Consider the following 23,025-nt stretch of genomic DNA (forward strand, 5'->3'; position numbering starts at 1 on the left):
TCTTCACCGACAACAGTGCAATGGTGTATTTATCCAGATATAGAGGTTCCCCAATTCAATACATTAACCTACCAAACCTCTCTCATCCACTTTCTGCCAGTTAAGTGAAAAAAAATTGCGATTTATGGTAATCTATTTGGTATCTGTAATTGTAACATACAGAAGGGTATTTGTATTTAGAACATTCATGCCTGTCTGGAGTGTAAATTTCACGGAATAGTAGGCCTACATTCAGATTTACTCATACGTTTGACACGTGACTAACGCTGGATGTCATTCATTTCCATGAAAACCGTTATTTCTGTTGAACAATGAGGTCATATTTTGGTATATGTAAATGCGATATCTGAGACACGTCTCTAATCCCATGCGCCACAGTCTGTACCCTTTTATTATTATTTCGGGAACGCGATTACATGAATAGGAGGTACATTGTAATGACACGTAATATGAACGGGGCATAGGGTGCTTTTGGGCGTGTCCGGTGTTAAAATATTTTTGAAGTCTTGAACCGTTAATATTAAACGTCATTGAATGTACTACGCTTGTTTGCCGGAAGATCCGGTTTAGGTTTATGTTCATCAAATATATCCAATTTATCAACACACGTAAATAATTATTGAAGCATTTATTTTATTGTAAGTAAAAAAATTATTTAATATCAGGAGTAATCGAATTGCAATTTTTTGCATATAATAATTGAAGATAGTTGAAGATTATTGATGTCAATGAAATGTCATATGATTTAGGAAATAGGACAAGATTATTAGCAGGAATTTTTTTCTTTTTGGATAAATATTGAGTTATCACCATTGTTAGCAGTTTGATTTAAACGGCATGACAGCACAGAAATAACACGCCTTTACAGGTAAGTTGTTTTATTTTGTATTATAGGCTAGTTAGCGACTAGGCAGGGAAGCATAGAAACCGCTTGTTATTTGTCAGAGGCGGTCATAGGATGTCTGATTTCGAAGAGCATCAGTCGCGTGGTATTGTTACTTTGAAACGTCGAATCTGTAGTGCGTTCAGGACTTCCGGTTTCAATCGACCCAACACTAGCACTGTAATTTTTTCCTAAAATGACTCGAGGAACACCTCATTTATAAATTAAAGCAACCAGCCTTTAGTCGTAATAAATAATAATGCTAAAAATGGTAGATTAGATATACAGAAGTTTAGTAACTCTGTATGGAGTGAGAAACGGCTTGTCGGATTTTCGTGTTCATCTATGGTAAGGCTTCACCTAAAGAATTGTTTTCACTGCATACATATGACAGCATCTCTTGTATTTAATTTGGCTATGCAATTGTCCCGCAGCATCTCTTTTGCTTCCCTCCATAGCAAAAACATGATGCATAGAGATATAGTTGGATTTATATCGGCATAGTTTTAGAAATGGGGCCTTTTATAGTACATTTATTGCATGATCGGGTCATGAACAAGATGTTAGCTGGCTAGATGTTACCATAAATGAGCGTCTTCAAAGCCAGTAACGTTACCCATCGACAAATCATTCCAGGTTTGTCTCAGTAGCGCCTGACTTAAGTTCTACATCATGATCACACGTGACATGATCTTTATATAACGTTGGCCGTCATCACGAAAATTGTTCGACCACTAAACGAACAATTTTCTTTGCTAACTATCTTAATTGGATTGATTGGTTAAATGCGTTCTTAATTTGCTTGTTTATACGTTCGTTATCCGCACACGTTCTCTTGTTTTGGCGTTCACGATTAAGCCCAGGATAGAAGATTGCTGTGTGAGATTTATTGTCTTAAATCTTGGTTCTTTCATTTTCTGTTTACAACTGTAGCGTCCAGCCTAAGCGATGGAAACTCTAATTCCCGTCATCAACCGCCTCCAGGAAGTGTTCCTGACAGTGGGAGCAGAGATCATACAGCTGCCTCAAATAGTAGTGGTTGGGTCGCAGGTCAGTACAGAATCAAAATATGAGAATCAGCTATTATCTTTTTCGTACACTTGGACATTGCTTTATTGTTAAAATAAACCTAATATTTCTGCCAACCGTCCAATGAGATGGAGGAAATAATGGCCGCTAATAAGTTTGTCTTTTTGTGTTTTCAAAAAGTCCACCTAGAATTGATCTCATATCACTGCTAGATTATGGTGATGTTCTGTAAATGCAGCTATAATATGCATGCTTTAGCGTCAATATTGAATCCTCTGGCTGCAGTTCATCATACAGCTTTGTGTTGTATTACTCGTGAAAACGTTCACACAAATCATCAGGGGCGTTGGACTGGGGGGAAAGGGGTACTAAGTATATAGGGCCCTAATGTGTAGAGGGGCCCTCGAAAATGTTTGAATCTTGAATAAAGTGGGGAGGGGCCCTCAGAGACCGCCTATGTACAGGGCCCAGAATTTTTTGCTACATCCATGCAAATCATTATCCTATATTCACTTCGGTTGGCTGGGAAAGCCTGATGTCCAGAAAGGCCAAGACATTGGTTGATGTTTTTGTATAAGGCTGTACTGCAGGTACCTGTTTATCTAAAAATTAAATTGGAAGAGCAGTTATCAAATGCGCTCTCAAGACTGGATTCCGCATGCTTATTCAGTGGGTTATTCTTGCGTTTGAATACTACGCCTTCAACTCTTGGGATGTTTTGTAGAGTAACCTTCAAGGGCTTGTAAACCTGAAATACTGTCCTGCCTCTGCTGATTTTTCAGCCGACAATAACAATGCCACGATTGTATGTGGAAACTGTAAAAATAAAAAGCAACAGCAGTGAATCCACATGCAATGCAAAACATGGCACAAGGTTAGTCATTTCCCCAGGTCGGAACTGTAGGGGAGAGTGGGGTAAGTTGACGCACCCCCTGCTAGACAGCCGTATAAAAATGTTTCTATGTGACTATATATTCACGAAGAACTCATAACTGGCAGTGAGAAGAGAGGTGCATGGGGCAAATTGTATTTAATTATTTTATTTGTTACTCCTGAATAATTTTCTTTTGTCAAAAGTAAAAAATGTTTACATGTCAGGTCTAATGACTTTTAAGCAAAAGTATTCTATGTCTAAAAATATATATCATGCATGTTGGTGAAATGCTATGGTATAAAAACATGTGCATTGTTTTGCAAAAGATTCACCCTCAATTGCTTAGCTAGACACGTTTTCCACAGTGGTAGCTGTGGGGTAAGGTGAACCAATGGTTCAGTTTGCCCCACCATGAGAAGTTAAATTTCTGGTGTATCAAAATATTATTTCAATGTTAAACTGCATACCTGACCATTTATTTCTTATTTAAATTATTGTAGAAAAGCTATCATGCCCCGAAACATTTGTACATCTGTGTTGTGTATATGTCATTGCATACTGTAGATCATGAGTGTGAGCCAAAAGCTTTCCAGCCCTAGAATATTTTTTCTTGGCCTTTGATTTTCATAAGTCATGCTATTGTATTTTTGTATATCATGACAGTCTTCCAGCTCCTGGTTCTGCAACTCAACATTAGGTTTTTGTTACGGGTGCAGTGTTGTGCTTGTTTTTTGTTGTTGTTTGTATTCACCGCTTTCGTTTAAATTCATGGATTGGAACCTAATATAATATTGAATAATGCTGCCTAATATATGTTGATCAGCTGATTTTCATTATACAGTGTTGTAGGCAGAAATCTCATAGCCAAAGGTGCAACGGTTTGGCCCAATCTCGCACCTTAATGGACCGAAGGTGCTGGGGCTCAGACCAGTTTTATCCCTGATTGTTCCTTCAGTAACGTAATGTGACTATTTTGTATTTACATTTCCTAACTCCCATTACAATGTTTGACATTACCAAAGAAACTAAAGGAGGGAATGTATGTTTACTTAGTCAGCTATGCAAAATAAATATACTGAACTAGCCTTTTAAGATTACCACAAATTACTTACATGTACAATCAGGCTCTGCTGACCGGTGGATCATTTTGGAGAGGTAGTTAGAAGAAGATAGCTTCAGCTCTAACAACTTGGGTCGCGACACTTTTACATGTAAGGGTGCTTTTTGATCCCTCGTAGAAAAATCCCAGAAATTGATTCCCGGCATTGGTTAGAGCAGAAGGTTAACTGTAAGCCAAATCAGATGTTTAATAATCAACCTTTTTTAATGTAAATTGTAATTGGTTTTCTTAATGTGTGTTATATATGTGCATATTTGTATTTTATTGTTGTTGTAATACAGGTCTGAACTGTAAAGTGCTCTCTGCTGTATTTCTCTATATGAAAAACATTTTAAATCTCTACCCATGACAGAGCAGCGGTAAGAGTTCTGTGTTGGAGAGCCTGGTTGGAAGGGATTTTCTGCCTCGAGGATCAGGAATAGTCACCCGGAGACCCCTAGTGTTACAGCTGGTTAATGTGCCCCCACTGTCTGAGAGGACTCAACAAGAAACTGGTATGCACATATTTTCCAAAGAACCTTTTCTGTGTAATGTCTGTTTTAATTAAGTCAGATACAGTTGTGCTCATAAGTTTGCATAACCTGGCTGAAATTGTGAAATGTTGGCATTTATTTAGAAAATATGAATCATCATGCAAAAAAACATTGTGATCATATGCAGCCATTTATTATCACAGTTGTTTGGCTCCTTTTTAACATAAAGAGGACAGAAATCACCCAAATGGCCCTGATCAAAAGTTTACATACCCTTGAATGTTTGGCCTTGTTACTGACACACAAGGTGACACACACACACGTGAAAATAGCAATTAAAGGTGAATTTCCCACACCTTTTTAAATTGCAATTAGTGTCTGTGTATAAATAGTCAATGAGTTTATGATCTTTCACGTGGATGCACTGAGCAGGCTAGATACTGAGCCATGGGGAGCAGAAAAGAACTGTCAAAAGACCTGCGTAACAAGGTAATGGAACTTTATAAAGTTGGAAAAGGATCAAAAGAAATCCAAAGCCTTGCAAATGCCAGTCAGTACTGTTCAGTCACTTATTGAGAAGTGGAAAATTCTGGGATCTCTTGATACCAAGACAAGGTCAGGTAGACCAAGAAAGATTTCACCCAAACTGCTCAAAGAATTGTTCAAGATACAAAGAAAAACCCACAGGTAACCTCAGGAGAAATACAGGCTGCTCTGGAAAAAGACTGTGTTTGTTTCAAGGAGCACGATACGATGACACTTGAAAAATGCGCTGCATGGTCGAGTTGCCATAATGAAGCCTTTACTATGCCAATGCCACAAAAAAGCCTAGTTACAATATGCTTGAAATGCCTTGGCATTTTTTCGGGATACAAAGAAAAACCCACAGGTAACCTCAGGAGAAATACAGGTTGCTCTGGAAAAAGATGGTATGGTTTTAAGGAGCACAATACGACAATAGTTGACGAGTATTGTCGTGTTGCATGGTCAAGTTGCCAGAAAGAAGCCTTTACTGCGCCAATGCCACAAAAAAGCCTGGTTAAAATATGCCTGACAACACCTTGACACTCCTCACAGCCTCTGTCATACTGTAATTTGGAGTGACGAGACCAAAATAGAGCTTTATGGTCACAACCGTATGCGCTATGTTTGGAGAGTCAACAAGGCCTATAGTGAACAGAATACCATCTCCACTTTGAAGCATGGTGGTGGCTCACTGATGTTTTGGGGGTGTGTGAGCTCTAAAGGCACAGAGAATCTTGTGGAAATTGAAGGCAAGATGAATGCAGCATGTAATCAGAAAATACTGGCAGACACTTTGCATTCTTCTGCACAAAAGCTGCACATGGTACGCTCTTGGACTTTCCAGCATGACAATGACCCTAAGCACAAAGCCAAGTTGACCCTCCAGTGGTTACAGCGAAAAAGGGGAAGGTTCTGGAGTGGCCATCAGTCTCCTGACCTTAATATCATCGAGCCACTCTGGAGAGATCTCAAACGTGGGGTTCATTCTCATTGATGCTAAAGTGTGCAATACACAGTATTAAGAACTAAGGATATGCAGACTTTTGAACAGAGGTCAGTAAAAAAATAAATGTGTTGCCATGTTTTGTTTTATGATTGTGCCAATCTGTGATGACCTACAGTTGAATGTGAATCCCATAAGATATAAAAGACATGCGTTTTGCCTGCTCAATCATGTTTTCTTTACAAATGGTATATATATTACCAATTCTCCAAGGGTATGCAAACTTTTGAGCACAACTGTATATGCGCTAAGCTTTTCTGATTATTGTTGGTATATTATGATATCATAATTTATTATTATTTTAGGATCCAGAGATCAAGATAACATTAGCGTCTCAACATGATTAATCTTTTCTGAGACTGTCATGTATCATGACTTCTCTGTCATCCATGATTAGCAGATTTATATGGCTTACTTGTACACCGCAAGTTTTAGTATCATGTGTAAAGAGTATTTCTGCACTCTGCATTGCACACTCACTTTGAAAGGTAGTGCTGGTTGCCAGTTTTGTAGGCCTCCTTTTTTCCTCACAGATTTATTGAAGTAACAGACATTACTTATTACCCCAAATTACTAAAATATTTCTTCATCTCCTAATGTTCAAGTCAGTGTGATTTTATTTTTCCATAAACATAGTGAGTGTGAATGGGGTCTATTAAATTGTATAGCATATTATTATTCTGGAAAATACATTCTTCTCTGACATTATGATTAATATAAGCATAGGTCCAATCTGTTTTATCTCGCTATTAGAGGGAACATGTAAGTGCTTTCTGGTTACTAATCCGGATATATGTGCACACATGTTTCCACATCATTACTGATGAATGGTCCAGATACTTTTTTTGCACATAGATGAGAGATGTTTCAGGCGTAGCCTATTTAGTTATGTCTTACGTAATTTTTTCATTCAGTAACACTCACTTGAGTGCCCATTGAAAACCATCACACATCCCCCCTTAACTTTGAGAACCACTGGTCTAGAGTGATAAAATGTGACAATCACCGATACAGCCGTGAAGCAGACTGGTGATTTGGAAGAAAATAAATAATTTTGACTGTTCCATTATGAAAGTATGTTGCCTAATTACCCCACAATAGACAAGTCAGCTAAATTGGCAAAGCCTTAGACTTAGTACAAAACAAGACATTATACAAAACATTAAAACAATTGGTTTCTTTAAGATATGCAGACACAAAACAAATGATTAATTCAGTTGACATTTACTGTTATCCTGACGTGTTATCCTGCATGCGTGTAAACGCACTTTGCAAAACGCACATTTGTTCTTTCAGAGCTTTTGTCTCTTTTCTAACATGAGATTTACTTTTCCTCCTTCATGGCTTTCTTTAGGAAATGGGGTAAAACAAAAAGCAAACACCTACCCAGGTCTCTGTTTCTGTAATTTCCATGCATGAAACTTTTGATTGTCATCTGTGTTAATATTCATCTTTTCATTCTCATCCTTAATTAATCTCAAGCTGTCTGTCTCTTTCCTCTAAACTGATAAAGACCCATCCTTTTCTTTTTTTTTAAAGGGATCAAAGCTGAAGAATGGGGCACATTTCTTCACAGCAAGAACCAGGTAGCACTGTTGTTAAACAAATAATGGGCCTTTTTCCAAAGACAACCTTCAGAGTGAAAATTTATTCCATTTAATAGTGGCATAAACACAACCAGTCTGGATGTTACAATTGGATTGTCAAACAAATAATTTAAGTGGGCTGCCTATGCACATACACGGCAAAACTCATTCCAGTATTTAAAAACGGTATGCCAGTGTTTTTTGAACCGGGCAAAATGATTGTATATTTTACCTGAGTTGCAAGTGCAGTGCTGTTTGGCTCCGCTGTAACGTTACTAGCTGAGGCAGAAAATAAAGCGATGGGGTTGTCTGGCTGCTAGGCAATACACTTTTCTGTATTATATCAAATTTTGTGGGTTAATATAAATACTTTTGAATTTTCCCCAGAACTGCAAATGTTTTAGTCCACCTGAGGAATATTATATTGTTTAAAAGCTTTTTATCTGGGCAGTAAGGGTTTATTTCTTATGAACGCTATAACATTACAATATATACAAATAGATATGAATACAACAAGAAACAAATCAGTGTTTTGTGTGACCTCCCTTCAAATGCAAAATAAAGCAATTTGCCTTGCTAAACAGTCGTGAAAGGTTTTCAAATGTGACCTCTAAGATTCCTTCGGCATTGGGAATTGTTTACATTACCAATGTAATCCATGTGCTACATCACTCAACATGGAGAATGTGTTTCTGTCTAAGCAAGACACAAGTTTAGCTGTTCACTGTGATCTTAGTGCCTTACATGCTGCATGGAAATAGGTTCCAGCAAAAGATACCTCTGCAACCTAGTTGGGTAGATGAGTTGGAGCAGTGTGCATTGCCCTTCAATTAATGTTTCTCAACCCTGCTCCTGGGCGCCCCCCTGCCCTGCATGTTTTAGGTTTCTCGCAGCTCTGTCAACTGATTCAAATGATCATTATCAAGTCCTCCATGAGCTACATCAGGTATATTAGGGCAGGGAGAGATCTCAAACATGCAGGGCAGGGGGTGTCCCGGAGCAGGGTTGAGAAACACTGCTGTACAGGCAACACACATAGTTTAATGTATGTTGTTCATACGCTGCGGTACAGAATTGAGTGCATGTATTATTATACTTTTTCTTACTGCTTAATTTATTTTTTCTTTATGAATCATTTTAATTTGAAGAACAACAAAGTACAAATCAGAAAATAGTAGGAAATGAATCTAACATTTTATTTGTTGAATATTAACCTTTAGTTTACCAGGAATATTAACATAATAGATAATTCAACACTTTCTCTTATACACAAAGCCCCTCAAACAACAACCCTGTTTCCAAAAAAGTTGGGATGCTGCAACCCTGTTTCCAAAATATTTAGCAAGAAACAATAGAATTTCTCAGTTTCAACATTAATATGTTGTCTTTGTACAATTTTCTATTGAATATAGGGTTTTAAGGATTTGCACATCTTTGCATTCTGTTTTTTTTACATTTTACAAAGCATCCCAACTTTTTGGGAAACGGTGTTGTATTACAGAACAGTAGAGCTGGTTGTGTTAATTTAGAAGCTTTTATTTTCACATTTACCACAGCAAAAATTTTTTTACCTCTTCATTTTAAAGAAATGGGGGTGAATAAATTCCCATTATGTAAAGACCCCATAAATGTTTGTTTCCATTTTTGTTTGTGTCCCCTGTAATTTGCACATTTGATCATTTGTATCTATAGATTATGTTGTTGATGTTTCCTGTCTGTGCATTAGATTTTTACAGATTTTCAGGAGATTTGCAAGGAGATCGAAGAGGAGACTGAACGTTCCTCTGGAGGCAACAAGGTATTGATGAGTATTTAAAGATATAAGGACAGTTTCACAGACACAGGTTAAGCCTAGTCCTGAATAACAACAAATTATTTTAATTAGTTACTGATTTTTACCAATAGCATAATGGTGAATATGATCATAATTACCAACACCTGTGTGTCCTCTGAAATTCCATGTGTTAATGTTTGTAAAAAGTGGTGGTTATTGTTACCCATACATTGATCACTTCCCTTTTGTACAGCTTTCCAAAAATCACCCTGGTTTTGAATCTGTGTCTAAAGTTTTTGAGTGAGGGACCTTGCAGATGTTTGTATGGTGAACAAAAGGAAGTTTTTAATTAAAAAAAGAATATACACTATATGACCAAACATTACAGTGAGGGAAAAAATTATTTGATCCCCTGCAGATTTTGTGCGTTTGCCCCCTAACAAAGAAATTATCAGTCTATAATTTTAATGGTAGGTTTATTTGAACAGTGAGAGACTGAATAACAACAATAACAACAACTGAGAAAATCCAGAAAAACTCTTGTCACAAATTTTATTAATTGATTTACATTTTAATGAATTAAATAAAACATGACTCTGCAAAACATGACTTAGTACTTGGTGGCAAAACCCTTGTTAGCAATCACAGAGGTCAGACGTTTCTTGTAGTTGGCCACCAGGTTTGCACACATCTCAGGGAGGGATTTTGTCCCACTCCTCTTTGCAGATCTTCTCCAAGTCTTTAAGGTTTCGAGGATGGCGTTTGGCAACTCGAATCTTCAGCTCCCTCCACAGATTTTCTATGGGATTAAGGCCTGGAGACTGGCTAGGCCACTCCAGGACCTTAATGTGCTTCTCCTTGAGCCACTCCTTTGTTGCCTTGGCCGTGTGTTTTGGGTCATTGTCATGCTGGAATACCCATCCACGAGCCATTTTCAATGCCTGCCTGAGGGAAGGAGGTTCTTACCCAAGATTTGACAGTACATGGCCCGTCCATCGTCCCTTTGATGCGGTGAAGTTGTCTTGTCTCCTTAGCAGAAAAACACCCCCAAAGCACAATGTTTCCACTTCCATGTTTGACGGTGGGGATGGTGTTCTTGGGGTCAAAGGCAGCAATCCTCCTCCTCCAAACACAGTGAGTTGAGTTGAAGCCAAAGAGCTCGATTTTGGTCTTGTCTAACCAAAACACTTTTACCCAGTTCTCCTCTGAATCATTCAGATGTTCATTGGCAAACTTCAGACGGGCCTGTACATGTGCTTTCTTGAGCAGGGGGAACCTGCGGGCGCTGCAGAATATCAGTCCTTCACAGAGCAGTATGTTAGTAATTGTTATCTTGGTGACTATGGGCCCAGCTGCCTTGAGATCATTGACAAGATCCTCCCGTGTAGTTCTGGGCTGATTCCTCACCGTTCTCATGATCATTGCAACTCCATGGAGCCCCAGACCGAGGGAGATTGACAGTTCTTTTGTGTTTCTTCCATTTGCGAATAATCGCACCAACTGTTGTCACCTTCTAACCAAGCTGCTTGGTGATGGTCTTGTAGCCCATTCCAGCCTTGTGTAGGTCTACAATCTTTTCCCTGACATACTTAGACAGCTCTTTGGTCTTGGCCATGGTGGAGAGTTTGGAATCTGATTGATTGCTTCTGTGGACAGTTGTCTTTTATACAGGTAACAAACTGAGATTAGGAGCACTCACTCATTAAAATGCAAATCGATTTATAACATTTTTGTTTTTCTGAATTTTGTTGTTGTTATTCAGTCTCTCACTGTTCAAATAAACCTACCATTAAAATTATAGCCTGATCATTTCTTTGTCAGTGGGCAAGCGTATAAAATCAGCAGGGGATCAAATATCTTTTTCCCTCACTATATGTGGACACCAAACCATCACACCTATATGAGCTTGTTGGACATCCCATTGCAAAACCATGGGCATTAATATGTAGTTGGCCCACCCTTTACAGCTGTAACGGCAACCACTCTTCTGGGAAGGCTTTCCATAAGACTTTGGAGTGTTCTGTGGGAATTTGTGCATTCAGCAAAAAGAGCATTTGTGAGGTCAGATGCTGATGTTGGTTGAGAAGGCCTGGCTTACAATCACTGTTCCAATTATATCCCAAAGTTGTTCACTGGGTTTGAGGTCAGTGCTCTGTGTAGGCCACTCGAGTTCCTCCACACCAACCTCATCGAATCATGTCTTTATGGACCCTGCTTACTGCACAGGGACAGTCGTGCTGGAATAGGAAAGGGCCTTCCCCAAACTGTTGCCGCAGTGTTGTCTAAAATGTATTTGAATCTTGTAAGAGGGGGCTTCACTGGAACTAAGGGGCCTAGCCCAAACTCTGAAGCACAACCCCCGACCATTATCCCTCTTTCACACTATGCCCTTCAGTACAACCCATTGTACTGACAATATTAGTGTATGGAGATTTCATGGCTATGTGCTGGATTTTCTGCAGCTGTGAGCAATGGGTTTGGTTGAAACACCTACTTTTGGCCATATAGTGTATAATAATAATTTTGGGTCCTCTTTTCTCAAAATCAGAAAGTAATCCAGGGGATTAGCTACTAATATCCATTATCTGCTGCTTTCCTCATCCCTATTCTTGTGTCCCTTAGGGAATCAGTCCTGAACCCATCTATTTGAAGATTTTCTCTCCTCATGTCCTCAACCTCACCCTAGTTGACTTGCCAGGAATAACCAAGGTGAGATCAAGCATTGTTTAGCTCCTACTTGGCTTTTACTATAACATGCCCTAGATTTCAATTTTATAAATTTTACACATTGTGTCCCCAATTTCATTATATCAAATTTGCGATCAAGGTACTGCTTCAGCAGACCAACTCCTATTAGACAAGGGACAGTCTGTGTTGAGCTATGTCCTATGAGCTACATCTGATGCCATTCTGGTTTTTATCACATGCTTACTCAAGTTTACATCAGAACCCCTATACGCCAGGAGGAGAGCATTCTTATTTTTTCTACTATCGACAGCTGTGATGATCTACGTGTCAAAATTTAACACATTTACTGAATTACTGAAGAAATGTGTATATTGTTCACATACATGTTATTTCTTCTTGTCATAGGTTCCAGTTGGAGACCAACCAGAGGACATAGAAGCTCAAGTCCAACAGATGATCCTATCTTTTATCTCCAACCCCAATTCCCTCATCCTCTCAGTGTCACCTGCCAACTCAGACTTGGCCACATCTGATGCCCTCAAACTGGCTCGTGAAGTCGACCCAGATGGTGAGACGCACAAATTCTCCCTCCTTGTATTTTTCACTATGTAAATATTTTATGTATTGACTCTAATTATGTTAAAGGTCATTTAACACTTTCAGAATTACTTTTCAACTCTTACTTTGATTTAAGGACAGTGACTACTGTCCTTAAATCAAAACATTTTAGATTAGATTGCCTAAACAGATGCCTTAGATGAGTGTTGTTATTGTATGTTTAGAGAGAGCCATGGACAAGAGCCTGGATATCTGTCTTTTGCAGGCCGCAGAACCCTGCTGGTGGTCAGTAAGCTGGACCTGATGGACGCAGGAACAGATGCCCTTGAGGTCTTGCTGGGTCGGGTGATTCCAGTGCGGCTCGGAATTGTGGGAGTGGTCAACAGGTTCGTCCACTGATATTGACCCGAGTGTCAATATCACTGATATTGACCCGAGTGTTGTCTTGCATGTGTGGATATGTTTGTTGTTCTTTTGGAAAGTGATCCTTCACCCCAGTCTGAGGGGTAAAGAGTGGCTTCCATCTGGCCACTCGACCATCAAGGCCTGATTGCTGAAGTGCCGCAGAGATGGTTGTCCTTCTGGAAGGTTCTCACCTCTTCACACAGGAACTCTGGAGCTCTGTCAGCGTGGCCAGTGGTCACATCCCTGACCAAAGCCCTTCTCCCTCAGTTTGGCTGGGCGGCCAGCTCTAGGAAATGTGTTGGTCATTCCAAACTTCCACTGTGTTCCTGAGGATATTTAGTGCTGCAATTTCAGATTGACACAATCCTCTCTTGCAGCTCTACAGATAATTCTGTCAAACTCATGATTTGGTTTTTGGTCTAAAAGTCACTGTTAACTGTGGGACCTTTATATAAACAGACATGTGCCTTTCCAAATCATGTTCAATAATTTGAATTTACCACAGGTACGCACCCTCATGTTGTAGAAACATCTCAAGGATGATCTACGGAAACAGAATGCACCTGAGCTCAATTTCTAGTGTTATAGCAAAGGGTCTGAATACTTATGAAAAAGTTTCTACAAAAACATTTAGTTATTATGGGGGGTGTTTGATTGTGTATCGATGAGGAAAAAAATATATTTAATCCAATTTAGAATAGATTAAGGCTGTAACGTAATAATGTGGGAAAAATGAAGGGGTCTGGATACTTTCCAAATGCACTGTACTCTCATGTTCTAAAGAATATTTATAATTATTCTAAAGGCCATTTCAAAAGTGCTTCATCGTATTGAGGTTTACCATTTTATGTTAGTTTATGCTAACTTTTTATGTGAAGTCTTATTTAGCTCCTGTGGTAACTCTGTCTGTCCCTGCTAGGAGCCAGCATGACATCAACACCCAGAAGAGCATCGAGGACACGGCACGGGACGAGCAGGCCTTCCTCCAGCGCCACTATCCTTCACTGGCCTCCCGCTGTGGCTCCCGCTACCTGGCTCGCACCTTGAGCCGTCTACTCATGCACCACATCCGGGACTGCCTGCCAGAGCTGAAGTCCCGTGTGACGGTGCTGAGTGCCCAGTACCAGGCACGGCTCAGTAGCTATGGCCAGCCTGTAGAAGACCACAGCGCCACCCTGCTGCAGATTGTCACCAAGTTTGCCAGCGACTACTGCAACACCATTGAGGGCACCGCCACACACATCCAGACTTCTGAGCTGTGAGGGCAGGTTTAAAAGACGAAGTATTGTCACATTATAATCATGATAATGGACACATCTCATCCAGGCATCATCACTCAGTATTTTGTATTGGAACAACTTGCTTCATTGACCATCCGCAACCATGTGTATTGTGCAAAGCAGCCATTTTTTGACAGACAAGTCACCACATTTGTAATTATTATGTATGTATTTCGTTTAGGCATGCGTTTTATTCCATTTTTGGCCACATTGTACATTTGTATTGAAGAAAGTAGTAGCTTAATCTAGCTGACCACATTTCATGGTTACATCCCTCACATCCCACCACTGATACTGATATATCTGTCCTTCTTTCCTGTCAGCTGCGGGGGGGCTCGGATCTGCTATATATTCCATGAGACCTTTGGCCGCACACTGCAGTCTATCGATCCCCTCGGGGGCTTGACCGAGCTCGACATTCTCACTGCAATCCGCAATGCTACTGTAATATACTGTAATTTCATAGCTTGTCTGTGTGTAGATGAAAATAGTTTTTTCTGTTTAAGCAATTTTTTTTGAGAGGCATATGCATTCTGGGTTGATACTAGAACATGTGATGTGTGTGTTGCAGGGTCCACGTCCAGCCCTTTTTGTGCCTGAGATCTCATTTGAGTTGCTAGTGAAGAGGCAGATCAAGCGTCTGGAAGAACCCAGCCTGCGCTGTGTGGAGCTGGTCCATGAGGAGCTACAGAGGATCATTCAGCACTGCTCTTCCTACAGCACACAGGTAAGCTAAAAACTGATAATCCCAACACAAAGTGCAATGTTATTTTCTGTCTGTATGCATCCTGACATACTGTGGGCTGTGCGTTTTTCAGGAGCTCCTTCGGTTTCCCAAGCTGCATGACTCTATTGTCGAGGTAGTGACTAGTTTACTGCGGAAGCGTTTGCCTATCACAAATGAAATGGTAATTGATTTTAATTAGTATTTTGTACTGAGAATATACATACTATAATTCTACTATTTTAATGCTTCCTATAATTCTGAACATTGGTCTGTAAATGATTGTGAACAAATTTTTTTCAGGTGCACAACTTGGTTCAAATTGAGCTTGCTTACATCAACACAAAGCACCCAGACTTCACTGATGCGGCTCAGGTATCAGCATCTGTCAACAGTCAACAGGTAATTGTCTATAAGCAGAGGCTCTAATTTGACAAATGACAGGAAGACTCTAGAGTCTGATCTCTTTACATGCCAGTCCTGACTTCACACTTTTCAGGTAGTTCACTACCCCACTTAACATTCAGCTGAAAGGCTTACTATCAGAATAACCCCGAAAATGTATTGATCCCACTGTTTATTCTTGTTTAGCAAGATGGAGTTAAACTCTGGAAGAACGAGAAAGTGGCGGAGGAGAAGGCGCCAGTGTCAGATTTCAGTAGCCCTGTAAAGAGTCAAGCCATCAACCTCCTAGACACAGTGAGTTGAGGAATAATCAGTCAGAACTTGCCAGTGGGGGGCATCCAAGGTGACACGGGGGTTGGGGGGGGTGTACATTACCCATTGTACACCCTGTGACATCTTATTTAATTAGATCAAAACTGATTGTAACATTTCCCCCTGCTCTGTCTTCCAGGCGACGCCGGTGTCCCGCAAGCTGAGTGCACGGGAGCAGAGAGACTGCGAGGTTATCCAACGCCTTATTAAATGCTACTTCCTTATTGTTCGGAAGAGCATTCAGGACAGGTCAGTTTGGTCATGGACATGGTCTAATTTACTCAGATTCTTTATGAACTTGTGATTGTTTTTCTGTTTCCTATTTACTAGAATACCCATCAGGAGTGTTTTTGTTATTTGTGTATCCAGTTAGTGATGAATTGAGCTGAGGACTATCTGTCCTAACTGTCTTTGGACATGTGTGTTTGCAGTGTGCCCAAGACGGTAATGCACTTCCTGGTGAACTTTGTAAAGGAGCGTCTGCAGAGTGAGCTGGTAGGCCAGCTTTACAAACAGAACCTGTTGCAAGGTTTGCTCATTGAGTCCCAGGACATAGCACAACAGAGGACAGAGGTGGCCCAGATGCTCGAGGTATTATGAGTGCTACACTGGTACTACCACATTGTATTATATTAAATCTTTATATGTCTCTTACTGTCTCTTTTCTTTAATTTACTTAGGCTCTCCAAAAAGCAAGCAACATCATCTCCGAGATCAGGGAGACGCACCTGTGGTAGCCTAATGCAACTGACTGTTCCCGACTGATATTATGTATACAAAATAATACAGAATGTCAGTACTGAATTGTATGGCAATACCACTGAGCTCACACTGACCTTAGCACATCCATCCATCTTCTTTGTCTGTCCACTTGCCTCTTTGACTTTAGGATTTGGACTATTGCATCTCAGTGTGAATATAGTGATTGAGACTAACACTCTCCGGCAGGGCTGGTTCATGATTATGTTGGCCATAATGTGAAAAACACCCAAAAGCAAAATGCAACAATTGTCAGTCTACACATGTTAGGTTGTCTGGTTGTGGTTGTTAGTGTTTTTATAATGTGAAGTGTTAAGTTGTTTTATTGGATCTTTATTGCGTCTGATAGCACAGGTTGTGCTTGTACTGCTGAATTTATTCCATTGATTAGGTATTCATTCACAGCAGAGTGAATTGAAACCTTGATCCCATGGTAACCATGTTGCGGTTTCTGAATATGTGTGTACAGTAAATATTATCAGTCATTGTCAATCTGTTGAGCTATTTTATCCTCGTTTTAGGTGACATTCAGTACAGTGAAGATAAATTGGGGGGGAAGCCCAACTCGCGTTAACAGTGGTATATGAATATGATCATCAGGGAGACTGCAGAGATTTGGTTTGTCTTGGTATACAGTGTTTGAGTACAGTAGTTGTAGGCCAGAGTGGGCTTATGTTATTTATGTGTCATGTTTAAATATCATTCCATGTGTATAATTGCACTGTTCAAATACATACAGTATGGATTCCGTAACAAGGTGAAGTAATACATAACGTGAATGCAGCATTCCTTTTTCATATGAGGTTTCTAGTCAGGCTCTTTTGCATGTTGTTGAACAACTGAGTAGCAGATACAATGGCTACATTCAAATCTTTCTTAATTTACATCAAAACCTTTTCAGAGTTGATCTGGTTGGTCAAAAGGTGACCAACCAAAACGTGTAAAGGAAAAGAAATCTAAATTTGTCTGCCTGAAAATGACTTGAAGTGTGTGTGTGAGTGTGTCTGTGTGTGTGTTTTTATGTACACATATATAGAGAGATGGATTATAGCTAGCTTGTTAGGGGATCAGAATCTGACTTTCATTGCCAAGTTAAGTTTCACAACAAACAAGGTATGTGTTCTGGCCCAATAGTGCAAAACATATATACAAAAGAAATTAACAGTACATATAAGGGCAGCGAACCCCGGTCTCCTGAGCAACAGGCGGGAATAATCCCAGTAAGATAATATATAGGTTTAATATAGTCTTACACTAATTTGGTATAGAAACCCAAATTAAAATATAAATTATTTTACTGCAGTGGTTTAGGCCGATTAATGGTGGTGTTTGTTATTCCTTTCACTCAAAACATATGTCGCAAGTATAGGTGGCAATAATAATGTGTACTTTTACATTTTCACAGTTGCTTTAAATGTCCAAAATCATAGTTTAGGATAGCATTCCAAATTACTGTCTAAAAATCACTGTTGAGGGCAAATACATGTGATTTAACAGTTCAGACACATGCTACTCTGTGAGCAATTAGATTCCATGTATCTTCTGCGTGTTCAGATTGCGGAGAAATACAATCGGATTCAAACTGAATACGGGAATATATAGGATTTGAGTCACTTTATACTGGCCTTGCAAACAAGGTTTTTAAGAGAACAGGCAGTTTCAGAAGAGGTACTCAAAGCCTAGTCTTTCGCAGATGCAATTACAGAGGATGGTGTATGCATCTGTGATTGTATTCGATGTAGATCCCCAAATAGAGTATTCTATTTTAACTGCAGCTCTTTGCTTATTATTCATTGCTAATATCATTGCGTGACATAATTGTCTTAACCACCTTTCATCCATTTAGAGATTCAAAAATGTCTCACATTATTTATCTCTTAAGCATAAATCTGTTCCTTAAGCCAAAAGTCAAAGTTCCCAAAAGATAATGTTTATTCCGAAATCCTTGCCTTAAAGGGACAGCCATCAAGCACCACCTAGCAAAAAACGTGACAGCGAAGTCTTTAGTCCGTCTGTCTGAATGGTACTCTGTGTGTGCATATGTTCTGATGTCTAAATGTCTTTGTCTAAATGAGTTTGAGTTTTATTGTTTAACTTTGTTAAATCTTTACAAACTGCCTGAAAGTGCTTGCCTGCCAATATTTGTGATATATGTAAGTTGATGGAATGATGCCTGTTTAGATGGGAGGGATTAATTAAACCATAACAACAACAGTCTGGTCTCTGTATGGCTGATTTCCAGATGTGCAGAATCATCCAATATGTACAGCGTGTCCCCATTCAGTCCTGCAGATGGCTCTTCTATCAATACACCAAGTCACTTGGATCTCTCATTTCCTCACAAGGTCCCTCCTATTATCGCAATGTATGCAAATGACACAACAATTTCTTCAAATCCAGAAGTAGGCTTAGCCGCCCATTCCAAGACATCAGGTTTGACAACTCCACAATATACCCTCTCCCATATTGTAAAAAACCTTGGTGTAACCCCAGACAACACCCACTCATTCTCCGTAAACATCAATGCATTGACTCCTGCTAAAGCGTGAGTAAGAACTCCACACCGGAAGTGGGTCAGGTATTAATCCAGCCACTTTTCATTTAACTCTGGGCTACTTCAACTAGCCCAACAAGCTTCCCCTTAAAGCAAGGACAGAAAACTCCCTGCACATTGTCAGAACATTTCTGAGATTCAACCTTTTCAAGTTGACGACAATTTAAATTGGCTGTCAAGTGACTGTTGTGGTGCTTTGTGGTGGTATTAGATGTTAAAATGCCACTTACATTTTCATGAAAATGGTATAACCGCTAAGTTGCAGTACTTTGAAGGGATCATTCCATTTTATAAAGTTTCTTTCAATGACTGAATTGACATCCACCCCATATTCAAGATCATGTTACATTGCAGTCGATAAGAGTTCGACAAGTTTTTCTCTTTCAGTCTCATGATCCAGCACATTGGATTTCAAATGAAACAATGATTAAGAGGTGAAGCAAGTGAAACGCATACTTCGTTTGATTCATTGAGTGATTGAACATTCTACCTTTTGGCCCCTGAAAAACTTCTTGGTTTTGGCTTCATTGTCCTCCTGCAAGGTGAAGTGCCATCAAAGGAGCAGACAATGTTTCTGTACACTTCAGAATTCATTCTACTGCTGCAGTTATGTTACATCATCATTGAAGACAAAAAGACAGTTTCACAGGCAGTAATACATGCCCAAACATAACACCCCTCCACCTTATATCACATAAGTTGATATGCCAGTTCAATTATTTTAGCAGCAGGATATTATGCTGGCAGTATTCAGATTTTCTTTATCACAATAAAAGCCATCATTGAAATGTATACGGCAATATAATTAACCTAGTCTGTGAAAAAACAGACAAGAATAACTTTGGAACGGACATTAAACAGACTAAATTGTTAACTATATTATCTTATATATTTCAATTATGCCTTTTGTTTTGAACAATAAAATCTGAGTTAGCACTGCTAGCATAATATCCTGCTGCTAAAGAAAGGTAATGAAGCCTTGAACGGCCATTACTAAATCACTATAACTGTTTTTGCAAATGGAAATGAGCAGAAGTTGGTATTGATTTTTGGACAGGACAGGAAAGTTATGCAGTTCTACAACTTCCTTTCAGGGAAGTGCAAGAAACAGAAATTGTACAGAACAAGACAGGAATTAATACTTCCTATGCCAACTTGTAGTCCTGCCTGGCTGCTATGGAGAAAATACTGCCAACATCTTTGTATTCACAGCAGTGATGGCGATGGGGGGGACAACCATGAACATTGTCCCAGGCCCAGGCCAGAGGGGGCCCATTTGGTGTTTTTGCTCGACCACGTAAGTGGCACCGGCCAAGAAGAGCGAATGTCACTGACTGACTTGTTAAATAGCATAGTGATTAGAGAAGCAGACCTGCAAACTGTAGGTCCCGCGTTCGTATCTCCTCAGTCAAAACCAAGTATGCATTATGAATTATTCCGTATAGACGAAAACTTTGCTGTCTATAACCTTCAGTATCTACATTATAGTAAGCCTGAAATAAAACAGTTTACGGTTATATTATTTTCTGGTGGTTTTTCGAAGTACGCATCCGTGCAGGCATTTTGGGTCAGGATAGACAAACACTTAGCTGGCTACAAGATTCAGTAGTTACGTTATAGTAAGCCTTAACTAAAACTGTATACAGTAATATTGCAACTGTTTCTGGCATGGAAAAGTTCATCTTCAGTCTTGCTAGCAATTGCTCAATTGTTATGACTTTTCCTAGGAAGTTAGTAGTTAGCCTATTACTGGCTAATAAGCTGTTAAAACTGCCAGTGGCAAAAGCCATACAGTTCATAGACACTATGTGTGGTGGAATTAAACTTAATTAAAAATGTTAGTCAGTTTAATACAATGCTCAATGGTGTCTAGCGACTGATGAAATGTAATTGTATCGTGGTGGTTAAAGACAGTACATCTCCCGTGGAAGACCCAAGTTCTATTCTAGTGAGGGCAACGGTAGTTATTACTTTTAATTGCAGACATGTTGAACTTGGCTTACCTGGTTCTTTTTCTGGTTTTATACAGCATTGATTCTAACTTTTCCGGTAAAAATGGTTTGTTCCACCAACAGCCAATCACTGATACCCTTACACCCAGTAAGCAATCGCTGGCGGCACGCCGGCGTTTTACTACTGGCGGGCCGCTGGCGGCTATAATGTTGTACAGCCAGCGGGCCACCAGCTTTTGCTTTTCTCCTGATCTCAATTTGCATCAGCTAATTTGCCTCTCTGGCAGCTTTCTACCAGTGGCCCGACTCCGTTACGCTGGCGGCTAGCCGACGAAGAGAGGGCGTGCACTGTGAACGGCTGTGCCTATAAATCTGCTCGTGTGTAGTATCGCCATTTTCTTCCAGCAGAAGAACATCGCGTTTCATACTGAATCTACCATCTACTGTTTCGCCTTTGTGACCTCATGTAAGTACCGCTTATTGTATGGTTTTACCTGATTGTGCTTTCTGATTGTTGGTGCTTTCTAGTTAGCTAAATGTAGTTCAATTAAGAATCGATTGCCTGTTTATTTTGCAATTTAAACATTTAGCTAACGTTAGCTATATAAGCAGTATTCCTTGGCTACTCTGTTAGTGGCGTCATCGCTACCAAAAAGCGATGACGCCATCGCAGCTGTTTTTGGGGACCTCTAGATTTTTTTACCGATTTCAACACTTGACTTTAAATCTACTATTTTTAATTGGTTGGTTGAGAAATGTTTTAAATGGTATCGTGTGTATGTCCCCATTAATTTACTACTTCTACACACAGCCATCATGTATGTCTGATGACATTATTAACACATTTGTTTTCATACAGATATAGGACCGTCAAGTGATGTCGAGTTACTGGAGTAAAAGGAGGAGAATATTAAAGAGTGTTCAAAAGGACTTACAGGAATTAGCAGATGCTTATACTGCTTTGTCAGGTGCTGTTCCAAACCTCTCCCCTAGTGTGGAGACTGACAGTAGAATTGAAGAGAATATTGATTCAATGGATGGGCAAACAACAGCTCTTGTGGCACAGGCAACGACTGACCATGTAGGATGTGAGTCCTGTACTGACATTCCAAGCACTGAAGAAGACAGTGAAGATGAAGAGGAGGACTTGTGGACCAAATTGGCAGAATGGGCAGTTGACAACAGAATAACTCACAATGCACTCTTCCAACTACTCAAGATTCTTGCCAAGGACCACCCAGGCCTGCCTAAACACCCAAGAACCCTTGTCAAGACAAAGACTGGAGTGAAAATAATTAAACTCTTGGGTGGCACATACCACCACTCCACCACCATTGAACATGGAATACCCAAATGTTAGAACTTGAAGACTTGCAGTCATTGATGTTAGTATCAGTCCAAAACAACATGGATGGCCTCCCACTTTACAAAAGTTCAAACGCCCAGTTTTGGCCAATCCTTGGATTCATAGAAAAACACAAGGGAACTGTCCAGCAAAACAAGCTCCCGTTTCTTATTGGGATTTACTTTGGGAACAAGAAGCCTAACAGTTTCCAGTTTTTGGATCCCTTTGTTGCGGAGGCACATCGACTGCAACATGAAGGAATTGAGTTTGAAGGGACATGGCGGCCTTTCAAGATATCTGTTTTCATCTGTGACACCACAGCGCGTGCACGTGAAAAACGTAAAGGGCCACAGTGGATACTATGGATGTGATAAGTGCACTCAACGAGGGGAGTACTATCTGAACAGAATGACTTTCCCTCAAATGGATGCAATCCTGAGATCTAACAATGCAGTCCCAGAAGATCTCTCTGAAGACAGCCATCTGTGTGGAGAAACACCACTTGCTTTGCTGGAGGTTGGCATGGTGTCACAGTTTCCACTGGATTACATGCATCTGGTATGCCTAGGATTGTTGCATCTGTGGCTAAAGGGACCGCTGGCTAGACGATTGGCGCCCTCTGTAGTAAAGGAGATCTCCCAGGTTCTTTTGACCCTCTGAACTCATGTTCCATGTGAATTTAACAGAAAGCCAAGGCCAATGGATGAAGTTGAGTGCTGGAAAGCTACTGAATTCAGACAGTTCCTTCTCTACACCGGACCAGTCAGCCTGAATGG

General features: G+C 39.9%; 1 protein-coding gene across 4 annotated transcripts; it reads left to right on the plus strand.

Annotated features, from left to right (window-relative positions):
• Positions 1-689: 689 nt before the first annotated feature.
• Positions 690-18,612, plus strand: si:dkey-32e23.4 (dynamin-1-like protein). 4 transcript variants are annotated; one of them, XM_010876008.5, is made up of 18 exons: positions 690-868; positions 1,817-1,933; positions 4,259-4,400; positions 7,262-7,297; positions 7,447-7,493; positions 9,220-9,291; positions 11,890-11,976; positions 12,361-12,523; positions 12,779-12,899; positions 13,838-14,176; positions 14,522-14,642; positions 14,770-14,925; positions 15,017-15,106; positions 15,226-15,324; positions 15,514-15,621; positions 15,779-15,888; positions 16,071-16,230; positions 16,320-18,612. In XM_010876008.5, exons 2-18 carry the CDS (start codon positions 1,832-1,834, stop codon positions 16,374-16,376), a joined length of 2,010 nt encoding a protein of 669 aa, XP_010874310.2. In that variant the 5' UTR covers positions 690-868; positions 1,817-1,831; the 3' UTR covers positions 16,377-18,612. The 4 variants fall into 4 exon arrangements, with proteins under 4 accessions (XP_010874310.2, XP_010874309.2, XP_019908500.2 ...); XM_010876007.4 differs by lacking the exon at positions 690-868 and adding an exon at positions 940-1,231; XM_020052941.3 differs by lacking the exon at positions 690-868 and having other exon boundaries at positions 1,581-1,933.
• Positions 18,613-23,025: the final 4,413 nt, after the last annotated feature.

This window comes from Esox lucius, chromosome 13 (genome assembly GCF_011004845.1).
Source record: "Esox lucius isolate fEsoLuc1 chromosome 13, fEsoLuc1.pri, whole genome shotgun sequence".
NCBI lineage: Eukaryota > Metazoa > Chordata > Actinopteri > Esociformes > Esocidae > Esox > Esox lucius.

What these genes read in the sequence shown, in the direction of transcription:
- si:dkey-32e23.4 (XM_010876008.5), top strand. Translation starts at nt 1,832, where the DNA reads ATGGAAACTCTAATTCCCGTCATCAACCGCCTCCAGGAAGTGTTCCTG. An exon ending in GTTCCTCTGGAGGCAACAAG is followed by an intron (nt 9,292 to 11,889) that starts GTATTGATGAGT and finishes TGTGTCCCTTAG; the next exon opens with GGAATCAGTCCTGAACCCAT. An exon ending in CATCTGTCAACAGTCAACAG is followed by an intron (nt 15,325 to 15,513) that starts GTAATTGTCTAT and finishes ATTCTTGTTTAG; the next exon opens with CAAGATGGAGTTAAACTCTG.